This window comes from Polistes canadensis, unplaced genomic scaffold, assembly GCF_001313835.1.
Source record: "Polistes canadensis isolate GaletaPanama2010 unplaced genomic scaffold, ASM131383v1 scaffold_17, whole genome shotgun sequence".
Lineage (NCBI taxonomy): Eukaryota > Metazoa > Arthropoda > Insecta > Hymenoptera > Vespidae > Polistes > Polistes canadensis.
The window spans coordinates 1,412,078-1,425,855 of record NW_014569564.1 but is presented as its reverse complement, the minus strand read 5'-3'; the positions used below and the strand labels follow the sequence as shown (position 1 = coordinate 1,425,855).

Sequence of the window (13,778 nt, the reverse complement as noted above, 5' to 3'; positions counted from 1 at the left end):
ACAGAGAGAGAGAGAGAGAGAGAGAGAGAGAGAGAGAGAGAGAGAGAGAGAGGAAAGATGACGTCAACATTGGAAAATGAAAAATAATGAATTTTTCGCGTTGGTTGACGATGATAATTTAATAAAATAACAATAAAAAAAGTTAACGATATCTTCTTGAAAGAAATATCATTTCGATCGGTACTACGATCGTTATTGTTGTGCGATATTAGCATCATTAGCGTCCATTTTTCGGTCCTCTTCGTTAAGATTTGTCAATGGACGATTTGTTTTGTCTTGCTCTTCCTTGACTTTCATATTAGACGGCAATAATGCGTTTAGTAAACCTTTAAAACGAATTGACATGAATCAAATTGACAAATTACGAATAAGAATATCCTTCTGTTTTTACGAATAAACGTAAATGATTAATGAGAAATTGAAAGAATATTATGACTCACCAACTGACTCACTTTTGAATGAAGTTCCTGTGTAAACGAAAGGAAAGAAAGAAAAACAAAACGAAATTAGTTCATTTCTTTTTCTCTCTTTTGTGTTTTCTTGTTATTTTTTTCAATTGCTTTCTATTTTCTTCTTTCACTCTTCTCAGTCGGTAAAGAAGAAAGAAGAAGAGCTCGCAAATTGATTTCTGCTACCATAGAGGAGAATTAAAGGAGAGATCATCAACCTTTATCACACTCACCGTTCTCACGATATTTGTTAAGCTGCTGATAAACCTGCTTCATTCGTTCGAAGTTGATTCGCGAACTCTTGCTATGATTCACCATAGGAAGGGAGTAATCCTTGCCAATTATGCACTTTGCTGCTCGTTGTACACTAATTGGCGCGTTCCAAGGTTCGTGGATATATCTTGTAGGAAAATTTTTCAATATTGGCAGGTAACGTCTGCGATATATCGTTGATCGAAGTGGCCCGAAGTTTCGTGTAACAGAGAGGTAATATAGTAAAAAAAAAATTATAGGAAATAAAATAAGGGAGATTAATTATTACGTAGTAAGATGACGGCTTTAAAATCTACATTTCGATTTACAGTTTTTTTTTTCAATCTACGATGACTGTTAAGTATCGACAATATACGATTATTAGTAATTTTTTGGTTCACAGATATCCCAGGTAAAAATTTAAAACCGAAATATTGTTTTCTATCTTCTTTTCTTTTTATATATGTATAATGTATATCGTAGAGAAAGATGTCAAATTTATCACCGATTTAATCTTTGTCTATAGTTTTTGTTGTTGTTCTCAACGAAATGATCGCTTACCGAATGTAATCACCGTTTGGATCGGCTTTTCTACCGAATCGTATCGGGCAGTAGCAATGAAAGAACTGCTGGAAAAAGGAGCTGCACGACAACCACATCCACATACCGGCATTCACCGACCAGTCGGCATCTAATAGAAGTTCATCGAAGACCTTCGAAAGAAAAAACTTACGTATACCTTCCCTCGCGAAACAAAAATAAACATAAGAAATCTTTACGAAAGTTCTTCATTTTTTCAAACACGTTGTGTATGAATTGAAAGAAGTGGGAGAAAAAAAATAAACAAACGAACAAAAAAATAATTAAATAAATATAAATAAATAAATAAACATTTATTTTCTTCGCGAAACACCTCTTGTTCCTTGATTTATACAAAACACGTTAAAGAGAAAATGTATATTCTCGTTAATATCAAGATTTAAATGTTCATCGACGTGAAATGTTAACGAGTCCTTTAGACACGCATTGTATACAATGGGAGAAGCATGGTATCAGCAAAACGTTTTAATGTTAGCGCATATTTTATTACGAGAGCTCAATAATGGAAAATGCCAATGCAGCGACATTTTACCTTCATTCCCTCTTCCCAGGATATCCAAAGGTCACCTCTGGTCAAAAAGCAAGCAACCGCGTGTCTCGCCAAGTGATGTATCCAACCTTCTTCTCTTAGCTGAGTCATAATCGCATCGATCCATGGAAAACCCGTTTGACCCTAATTGAATAAATATTTAAAAAAAAAAGAAATAAAATTATGTTAACGAGTAAGAAAGAAAACAAGAAAATTATGTGTACATGATAAATGACAAATGTTACATTACCGGTTACCCGATCAATATTAGGAATTACTTCCTTATCAATGAAGATAAAACAAATCTTTTTAAATGTGCCGATAACTATAAAAATAGTCTAAGTCATATATCTCTTATTTCGAGATATTTAAAGGATTATATTTAAACACTAAATGAATTCTATATAATATTGAAATAACAAACACTATCTAACGGTTCATTTTTGACAATATCGTTAAAATGACATTGAATTAATTTAGTTTAAAATAATGTGGCGTGTGAAATAACTGATAATCTAATTTTTTTTTATTTTCACTTAGATTAAATCACTTTCATAATTATGGGCACAAATATAATCAATAAAATAAACAAAGTGCACTCACATTCGCCCACTTTGCCAAGGCTTCGACATTCTTATCCCACGGTATCTGGACACAAATCGGATTACCTTGCATCCGATCAAAATTAGAATTCTTTGTGGCGGCGCAATAAAAAAATTCGCGCCATAAAAGTTGACCGTGCAAGGAGAGAGGTGGTACTGCTTTCTTAATCTACGATCATTAAAAATAATCAATCAAAATAATGAAAATTGTCTGATAATAAATTATTTTCTAATCAACTATTTTTTCTCGAATAAAATTCTCTTATAAACAATGCGAATTGAATTGATTTAACAAGAAACATGTTTTAAGATTATGAAATTTTCAAATTAATATTAATTTTATTGCAAAAGAGCATTGTGTATTATAAGAGAAATATAATTTAACATAAATGATAAGAAAATTTGTCTTTGTATATGGCTGAAAGCGTTATGAAAAATGTAAAATATAGTTAATCTATTACTACTTAGAAAAACATTAATTGTATTTTTATTATATATATCTCGTCTAGAGGTGTACAAATATTTTAGTGAGATCAATTTTCTTATCATTTATATCAAATTATATTTCCCCTAACAATAAAACGTTCTTTGATAATAAAATATCAATCAATTTGAAAAGTTTAATAATTTTAAAATATCTTTCCGTGTAGAGACAAATTTTGAAAGCTGTATACATTGCAAGCAAATATAAATTATTTCAAATTAACGGTACACGGTGTCGAATACTCCTGAGACCAACTGTATACAAATAGAAAACATATGTTACACGTATATATAACACCGTCTTGTGTGTATATACCTTTTTGTACAAATCGGTAAGCTGATAGTAGAAAAGTCTGGTGCTGAGACAGCCAAAGCGTAAATAAGGAGATAGGCCTGTCTGACTCGGCAATAGTGATTGCGGCGTCATCTTCGGCCTGCCGAAACTCGCCACCCAGGCTTTCCTCTCGAGATGACGTTCCAATCGTGCCAAGGCCTCACTCTCACCACCGACCCATACAGGCGGTAGAAGCCCTTCTGTGTCGAAGCCTGTTAAGAAACAAACTAGGTCTCTCTTTATCTTTCTTTCTTTCTTTCTCTCTCTCTCTCTCTCTCTCTCTCTCTCTCTCTCTCTCTCTCTCTCTCTCTCTCTCTCTCTCACTTCTCACTCACAATCTCTTTCTCTCACTTCTCACTCACAATCTCTTTCTCTCACTTCTCACTCACAATCTCTGTCTCTCCTTCACTTNTCTCTTTCTCTCACTTCTCACTCACAATCTCTTTCTCTCACTTCTCACTCACAATCTCTGTCTCTCCTTCACTTACTTTCAAAAAGTCCTATCGGTACGTCTCGAAGAAAGAAGTCGTTTCGTTTGCTTCCCAAACAACTTTCCTTTTACAATTTTCTCAATCATTTCATACTCGAAACTTTACATAGAAAATAATGAATACAAGAGAAAAGAAAAGGATAAGATTTGTCTATTTCTTCCCCTTGTTAAATTGTTTATATTGGTATTAGAATATTTTTTCTGAATTTCAACTTAATTTCATTTTCTTCTGAACGTGTATTTATTAAACAATATATATATTTATTGTTTAGAAAAAGTTTAATACCGATTACAGGAATTACTGAGTAATATGTTAAAGTAGTCGTAAACAAGATGGAAATGGGAAAGAGATTAAAAACATTGCTGCAATTTGTATGAGCGATAACATTAAGATCATGGCCTCTATTGTCTTATATTATTCGTATATACATACATGTATGTGTATATATATATATATATATATATATATATATATATTTGACAGATATTATATATGCTTTGGAGACAATGGGAATATTTAAAAGGAAATTTCTCAGTGCTTGAATTTGCACGAAAAGCTTCGCATTCTACTATGTCCCCATGTTTCGATACGTATTCATGTATATGTATGAATGGATGTATGTTCCCTGTAGATCTATGAATATATATATATATATAAGTAGAAATATCTATGTATACGTTAAGACTTACTCCGTAATATCGCTTTTCTGTCAAAGGCTGACGTCACGTATATGTATGTTATATCCCACGGAGATTACGGATTAAGGTCGGCCATAAATAGGAAATCTTATTAGGAATGCGAAGAAGTATTCGATGTTAGATTGTAACGTGATCGTAAGCAATGATTTCTTACTTTTTCACTACATACATCTCGAATAAACGAAAGAAAGAAAGGAAGAAGGAGATGAGAGAGAGAGAGAGAGGGAGAGAGAGAGAGAGAGAGAGAGAGAGAGAGAGAGAGAGAGAAGTAAAAACATGTATGTACATATCTAAATACGAAGATTAGTTCGAATGATAAAGCTATTGTTAGGACAAAAAGAAAGAAAGAAAAAAAGAAGGAGAGAGAGAGAAAAGCTCCTGTGTAGAATTTCGTATGCATGTGTGCGTTTAAAGTGTAGATGAGGAAACTCGGGGCCAGACCCAATAAGTTAAAAGAGAACTTTTTTAAAGGCGCGTAAAAGAAAAAAAAACGCGCAAGAACATATAAAGTAGGTCGTATTAAGGGCGAAAAGTTGGCACGTGTTGAATATTTTCTTGTTTGTTTTGTGACACGGCCTTTGTGAAAAATAGAGGTAAAAAAGGAAGGGGTTGAAAGAGAAAGAGTGTGAGAGAGAAAGAGTGTGTGAGAGAGAGAGAGAGAGAGAGAGAGAGAGAGAGAGAGAAAAGAAAACGAATGAAAGTGCAGCCTATATTTTACGGTTCCATGCACGTGGCCAATTGTACTCATGTTCGTCTCGTTCCTATATGTGTACGTGTATATGTGTATGAATATGTTTGTGTTCCTACATATAATACTATCTACATAAATATCGAATAGAGCTCGGTATTATTCGTAGATTCGATTACAAATGTTGGAAATTATTTCAATCATTATTCCCTCATTCTAATGAATCAAACATTATTTTTCCCCGAAATCGTATTGTCTTTTCAAATTTTTTTAAATGTTAATGAAATTTGTAGCCATTTGATCGTACCGAGTTCCTCTAACGTTGGTACACCAAAATGATCATCGTGATCGTCTTTCAATGGAGTATAAGCATCGCCAATGCAGACTGAAGTTACTGTAGATACTGGCTTCTCTGGAGTATCCATACTAGCTACGACATTTTGAAATTGATGGTAGGTCAGAGGTGGTTTGCCTCCATTTCTTTCTATAATCCTGTAAAATGTGAAAATCATTTAAGGAATTATCCTCAATTGGGACTACCTATACTTCCTATATACTTTCACAATGTTAAAAAAATAAAAGAAAAGAAAAAAGCAGGAGACTCTGTAAATGTAGGCAGTGTAAACCAGAATGAATTGTATCGTTCAAAAAAATGTCCCAGAAAGGACTTTACCGATAGGACAGGATGATAACAATAAGTACTGGTAAATCTATAATCTCCATTTAAAATTAAATCGATCATCATACATATCTTTATAATAAAATCCTCCTTAGGGGAGTTAAGCTTTATATCAAATGTTTTGGTCAAGGAGGTGTTCTGGACTCACTCGTCCAACTTGTAAAGAGTGTGTGAGACCTTCTGGACCACCGAGATACCAAGCTCCTTACAAAGTGTAGAAATTTTGTGATCTCGTACGCGTCCAAATGGTTCTGGATCCTCCTCGAAGGTTAAATTCGTCGTGCCCCATTCTTTAAAAAGCTTTGGTAAGGTATCCGCTGGTTGTCCTCGTATTACGAACAAACGGGAATTCAATTTCCTTAGGGAACAGTCGAGATCCTCGAGACATTGCAAGAGAAATCTGATAAAAACGTAAAAAAAATAAAAAAAAGAAGAAATCATAAGTTTAATAAGAATTTCTGTTAAAATCAGACTCAATTTAATATCGTAAATAATTTCATTATATAATCATTGTCTAAATCTTAACAGAAATATCTAAGTAAAAAATAAAAGAATAATAATGTTTTTATTTTATATGCAATAAACTTACCTCCATTTATTAATGCCAACATTAGTGCTTCCGGCAAACCAGGGGTCCAATATAAAGACACACCGGAAAGTGGAAGCACCGGCTAGTCCTTCTCTGAGGGACGGATTGTCATGCAATCTCAGTCCTCTTCTAAACCAATGAACCGTGTGTTTTCTACCATCTCTTTGCACGGCCACTCCGTTGCCAAATTCGCTCTGTCTACTACCCGTCATTTTACTTCTTATTATTTTACTCGTCTTAGATTACTTTTTAACAAAAGTTCTTTTCTAACAAATCACCACCCACTTTTACCACCACCACCACCACCACACCACAAGTCTTTAGGAACCAACGTTCTCCACTCTTTATTCTTGAAATCGACTCATTCTAACAGAGCTATAAATCGATCTATCGACCAGATCTCTCTATCTTTTCTCTATCTTCTTATTTTTTTCTCTCTTACGACGTAACGATGATGTATTGTACTAGATTTTCACGATTCTTCATTCAACTTCTAGTCTCTTTCCTTTCTACTAGAACATTTTTTTCCCTTCTCTTTTTTTCTTCCTTTCTTTTCCTCGATCTTTCTACTCTTGGCCTCAAATCGCAACCATTTTGTAGAAAATCGATGAATCCTCCCGTTGTCCTGATTTTTCCAAAGCACTTTCAACAACACTCTTTCGAATCGTTCTCTCCTCTCTCGGTCTCCTTCCCTTTTTTTTGACAAATATCGAACGATACAACTTGCTAAGTTTTAATTCATCGTTTTTCTTATTCAAAGATAAAAAGAAAATGATAAAACAAAAGGCTCCTTGTTAATCATCCGACGGCATTACGCAATTATTTTATGCTAACGTAACTTCTTCTTCTTCTTCTTCTTCTTTTTCTTCTCCTTCTCCGATTTAGGATTCTTCTCGCATTTCTTCTTTATGAGCTATCGCTTTCTGAAAGGAAAAAAAGAGAAAAGAATTAGCAGTGTCCTCGTTAGAAAAAGAAAAAGAAATAGAAAAAGAGAGAGAGAGAAAGGGAAAAAAGAGAAACGAAGAAATTGCAAAACGAAAGTCTCTTTCATTATCGTTTCCAATTAAAATTCATCTTATTATGTGTTTCTCTCTATTTTCCTTTTTTTTTTTTTTACTTTTACATTTTGTAAGACATGTATATGTATCCCCACGAATAAACTCATGCGAGTAATATTTTGTACAGGGAACAATGTTCAAATATATTTAAGCTGAATTCTTAAAAAAAGAAAAGAAAAGAAAAATATAAGAAAGGTTTTGGAAGCTGATTAAAATGACTGATTAAAATAAGCTGTAGAAATTACAGGATTAGAGAAAAAAGAGACTAGATTAGAGAAAAAGAGAAATACGAAATTGCAGTTCTCGATTAAAATACACAATCCTGTAAAAAAAATTTGTTAAATAAAAGAAAAGAAAAGAAAAGAAAATGAAGAAACTAAAAAACATAGAATTTATTTTTATCATCCCCTCGTGTTTTCCTTTAACTACAAATCGCGAACGGAAAAATATTTACCGAAGAATCACGATCTCCTCGATCGAAAACTACATTTTCTTGGTAGAGGAAAAAAATAATGATAAAATAAAAATAAGGTTAACGCTCGGGAAGAAGATTGTTCCATGTCTTTCTATTTTATTCACCTTTATCGACACATAGATTAGACACGAACTGCGTAACGATCGATTCTACCTCTCATTCAACCCGAATATAGACGACGTTACGTGATTGAACAAATATTATTTCTAGTGTCAAGCCTTTGTAAAACTCATTAGCACGTTGACTGCCGTGTAGGTCACCGGTAACCTCAACACGACCGTTAATAAAAATACATAATTAGAATAAATATCGATTCTGATAAATTTTTAAATAATACCATTGTTTTTATAAAGGTTTGAAGAAATTTATGAGATACAAAGCATGCAAAAATAATTTTTTTTTTACAAAGAAAATGTGAACAAAAACAGTCAGCATTTCCCGATTTTTTTTTTAATTCGTGATTACGTCTTTTCTGTACGTAATTGCTTGATAAAATGCAATCTTCAACATCAGAACATTGTACTAAATACTTTGCTAACTTCATCCTAAAATCGGGAATGGAAATATTTTTCCGAGTTACTTGTTTCTATAACATAATCGAATTTACAACGTAAGTACTTGTTGAAAACTATTCATTTTCAGAATCTTGCAAACAGAGATAAAATTTCAAAGAAAATATAAAATAGAAAAATTTTAAGAAAATACTAAACAATTCGTTGGAGGTTTTTTGAAGGAAATTTGTGACTATTATAAACTGAGTAAATATAATATATTTTTTTGTAGAACTCGATCTCATTGGTCTTTGTATAGGTTTTCTGCAAATAAAATTAATCGTCACGGTCAGAAATTATTCGTTGCTATATAAATTCCTTAATCTTTTCCGTATTTAGGAGCAAATAATCATAAAATGGCCTACAGCGCCTCGCTGGTCACCGGTGATCTCACCATAAAAAATAGACAAAATACAATTCTACAACGCCGTTTATCAATTGTAAACAAAATTTCAACAAAATATGCATCCCATAATAGAAAATTCATGTAGGTGTGGAGACAAATCATGTGAAAAGCGCTCGGCAGTCAACGCGTTAAACATTATACGTGACACCCTTTCAACTATCGTCTTCTTTATCGTCTCATTTTCTTTGTTTTTATCTTATTTTCATATAAAAATTATTTGCATAGGCAGAAACAATATTTTCTTCATTTATCGATCCTAATTAAATTCATCCTAATTCACGTTTAGAGATCTTTCATCAATTTTAGGGAGCGACTTTAGGTTCTGTCTAAATTAACTAAATTAAAAAAAAAATAGAATATTAATAAAATTAGTTAAAAAAATCAAACTATTTTCTCTATCGGTAAAAGTGTAATATAATTTTTCTCTTCAAAATAATAATAAATATTCTTTCGTGTGATCGATCACGATAATAATATTTGAAATATCGAAATGATTTTTATTTTCCTAGCCTTCTCTTTACCTCAATTTAATGGAAAAAGGAAAGTAAATAAAAAAAACAGTTTCGACTTTTGCGAATTAAATCGACGCTATGTGGTTAAAGGTTTTAACTTTTAATTACTGGTAACGCGGAAAACGAACGTCATTACGTCGTTTCATTTCGCTTAAGAATAACACGCTGACCCGATGACATAATTGTTTTTTTTTTTAATCAGTTATTATGCAACATAGGTCGATACTCAAAGGATTACTGATTTTCAGCTGATAAAACAGAACTAATTACAAAATGAATATTCACGCGAAAATTTATTTATTTATTTAAATAATTAACGATGTCTTTGAACGATAAATAAAAAAAATAAATGTGTTGAAAATATTTGGTTCAAATATCTTATATCACGTTTCGAAATTAACAGAGTAAGCATATTCAAGATATCATGTTTACGTGCTTTTTACGAATTAATGCAGAGCAAAGGAATAATAATAGAATTGACGAGAATATCAGTTAGACGTAGGACAAAGAAAAAAATATATTTAAATTTAAATTACATATACACTTATTGTGGATCATATGACAGATCGTAATACTTCAAATAAAGATTGTTCAATCAAGGAGGGATGTCAAGTATATTTAATAAAAGAAAATTAATTATTTTTGTCTTTATATTAATTTAATAAAAGAGAGAGAAAAAAAATATTGCGTTTATTCTCTTTTTGCGATTTTGTGAAAAAAAGTCAATAAGATAACATATAATATTCTGTAATCATCGACAAAGAATTCATCGAGAATAAACTTCATTACCGACCGAGTAAAACTGCACGCTTCATACGTCGAATTATCGCGCGCATTTCTCTCGACAAAACAGAATGCAATATCCATGTTATACATGTATACATGTATGTATATATGTCAAACACAGTAAGTACGCATATATCGCAAATCTATTTTGTAGACATTTCAAGATAATAATTAATTTTTCAAGCTCGTTAACGCAATAGGATTGAATAAAAATAAAGTACAAAAAGAAATAATAAAACAAGAAAAAATAAACTTACCGAAAGAGGCGCGAAATTCTAACGATCTTTCTTTATGTCATTCACCTATCATACGACAGAGAGAAACACACAAATCTTACGTCGTCAGGAATGAAAAATCGTATTCCTGTTATCGTTTCCAGTACGATTTCCGATAAAGAAACAATTTCTTCGCAATAATTAGAATTAGCACTGTACAACAAATGAGACACTATAAATATAAATAACGAAGATTTAAATGTTAATGCACGGACACTTAGAAATGATTTTCTCGAAACTTTTCGTATGGTTTGTTTTGTCGCGTTCGAGAATTATATCGAACATGATCGTAAAAGTGAGAGATAAAAAAAAAGAGAAAAATGTAGGAGAAAAAAGTAAAAGTGTACCATGGTATTCGTGGAGAATGATGCTTATGCTTTGCCTAGCACTTACTGCTTGCAAGCGGGATAAGGGAAACAGCGTGCAGAGGGAAAGGGGAAAGCTTTTGCCACGCCGAACGCAACGTGACCGCCAGTTCTTACTAAGAGCCGATTGGTCCAAATGGTCACGTGGTACACCGGTCACATTGCAGTCACCATGGTCGCTACCACGATCATTCCTTCGTATTTGCCTCTCTCTTTATTATTTCGTTGCACCGATCGTGCAACATTCTCCTCATTTCTCTCTCCTCCCACCTCTTCCTCCTTTTCACTTTTGGTTCTTTTCGTAAATTCCAATGATTATACTATTACAAAACGAGGTCGTACACGCACTTTCCTATTTTTGTCTTTTATCCACTTTTGTTTCCTTCAAATTTTATTACGATCTCTTGATAATTAATCATTAATTTTTCTTTTCGTTACATTTCTTTCCTTTTCATTTTTGAGAAAACCTTCTCCAGTTGATTGCACCTCAATTACGAAAACGGCGGCACGAGTTATGTCATCGATTACGATCGACGTTATGACACGCTTCATCATGCGTATGGAAAATTCTTCTAATGCGTTTGATGGATTTTATACAAAATTTCTTTCTTTTCTTTTTTTGCGGATTGCTAATTGATAAAATTAATGGTTTATAATTGATTAAATCGTATTGAGTGTATTTTTTCTAAATGTATTACGGTTACAAAAAATATAAAGAAATTTACGTGAAAGGAACGTAACTAATATAATCGCGAATGTACACGCTCGATAGAAATACTTCATTGCGTTTGAATAGGCTTTCTTTCACGGCTATTTAAAAACACATAATTAATTATAAAAGAAAATAAATAAATAATTTGAAAATAATTTTTCGAAAATTTCTTATTCATCTACATAAAAATAATTCTAAATAAATGTTTTATTTTAATGCTAGCTATAAGCACTCGACTCTGTTTTACCGATCAAACTTAATATTTATCCAATCATTATGCAATATTGATTGCTACCAAAGACAATGTTACTATAATATAATTATTTTATACATAACAGAACGGATTAATTCAATATATATATATATATATATATATACGCGTAGACTAAAATAAAACAATTAAAATGAGCGTTACGCGGAAACGTTGTTGATACGTTTAATATAAAATGCTATTATTATACTTTTTACCGGATTTATTTTAACCAAAAAATAGTTCTATTTGTGTATACGAAAAGCACGAAATAGAAAGCGTCATATACAAATATTATCTATAAAATATTTCACTTTTTTTTTGGTAATATAAAAATTTTGATATATATATAAAAGCTCACTTGTAAATTACGTATGCATTTAGTAGTAGCAGTAATAGTAGTAGAATAGTAGTAGTAGTAGTACGGAAATAATCACTATTTTCGAGGTATAATTACAACTATTTATTATTCGTTTCCATATATAAAATGCACCAAGAAAAACAGGATGATAACCCTATGTTTCCGAATATCGATCTTTTTCTTATTATTCTTATTTTGTTATTCCTTTTTTTTTTTCATTTTTCCATTTAAATGTTCTGTCACGCGCGTTATATTATCGGCATATAAAATTGACTTTCTAAAAATCTCTAATATGCATGTGTTACTTTTTATTTTTTACACAATTACGCAATCTTCCGTTAAAATTATGATTATTTCTTGTTATTATGATTTATAATAGTGTTTTTTATTAACACGTTTTATTATACTTGACAATATCTTTTAGCGTTTTTTCTATAACTAAATATCTTTTTNNTATATATATATATATATATATATATATATATAGATTTTGTTATTTTATTATAATTATTATAGTACGATTATCAACAAATCTACCTATATTTATACATATATATCGTTTTAATATCTCTTCTAGTGTTATTTAACAACCTCACAAAAATTTTATTGTACACTATTCGTTTCGATTTATGATTACATTGTATTCACATATATATGTATATGTTACCGTGAAAGATCGAAATTGCAGAATGGTAAGATTCAAATGGTTAACACATTCCAAATATGTTGGTGAAAGACCGAATATTTGGGATTATTCTTAAACATTAATATTTCGACATACACCAAGCAACTATGTGAATCTTGACATTTTCCCATCTCAGTTTTTCACGTTAACATATGTACACATATATATTTTAAATCATTAAGTACGAAATGTCCGATTTCAAATTGAAAGTAATCGGAGTGATCGAACGTTTCATGCTTAATGATCTAATATGTATGTATATACATATATATATTTATGCAGGCGCATAAATACGCGCGCACTTCCGTACACACACGTGACATGTAATGAACATGATTATCATGATGTGTGTCGCATACATACTTATGTGATAAAAGAAAAAAATTACATATATATATCGACGATCTTTAATTAATTACTTAAATAATATTATTAATAATAATAATCTCTGAGCATTAGCGTCGTATATACGTATTTGGAACAAAATTTACTGACTATAGTTTATCGCATTATCTTTATTTTTAGCTTCTTCTTCTAGATTTAATTTAAAAAATCCAAATAATATAATTAAATACATAACTTTCCGTACAATCTCTATGACAGAGATGGGGAACTAGCGGCATTTTTTATGTTGGTATAAAATGCAGATGAATAATGTATTACTATAAGAATATTGTAAATCAGTATGTTTTACTTCGAAAAGATCGATGATCGAAAGATCAATGCAGCTTTTCCAGTATTTTAGAAAATGGATATAACCTTTTTTATTTAAAAACAAATCCCCGTCCTTGATCTATGACAATTTTTTTCATTTCCAAAGATTATATTAATATTAATATAATTTTCAGAATATTACGAGACGATTACTATCGATCGGTTATAATTTATTTATTTATTTATTATTATTATTATTATTATTATTATTATTATTATTTTTTATAACAAAAT

The 13,778-nt window shown here is 31.2% G+C and overlaps 1 protein-coding gene across 5 annotated transcripts; it reads right to left on the bottom strand.

Moving 5' to 3' along the window:
• Window positions 1-135: 135 nt before the first annotated feature.
• Window positions 136-11,207, bottom strand: LOC106793734 (cryptochrome-1). 5 transcript variants are annotated; one of them, XM_014760904.1, is made up of 12 exons: window positions 10,805-10,919; window positions 10,440-10,629; window positions 6,395-7,317; window positions 5,954-6,205; window positions 5,434-5,618; window positions 3,232-3,461; window positions 2,434-2,601; window positions 1,834-1,974; window positions 1,263-1,414; window positions 683-885; window positions 441-467; window positions 136-326 (listed from the first exon to the last, which is right to left on the bottom strand). In XM_014760904.1, exons 3-12 carry the CDS (start codon window positions 6,604-6,606, stop codon window positions 193-195), a joined length of 1,704 nt encoding a protein of 567 aa, XP_014616390.1. In that variant the 5' UTR covers window positions 6,607-7,317; window positions 10,440-10,629; window positions 10,805-10,919; the 3' UTR covers window positions 136-192. The 5 variants fall into 5 exon arrangements, with proteins under 5 accessions (XP_014616390.1, XP_014616391.1, XP_014616394.1 ...); XM_014760905.1 differs by having other exon boundaries at window positions 10,440-10,610; XM_014760908.1 differs by lacking the exons at window positions 10,440-10,629; window positions 10,805-10,919 and adding an exon at window positions 10,940-11,207.
• Between the last annotated feature and the right edge of the window lie 2,571 nt (window positions 11,208-13,778).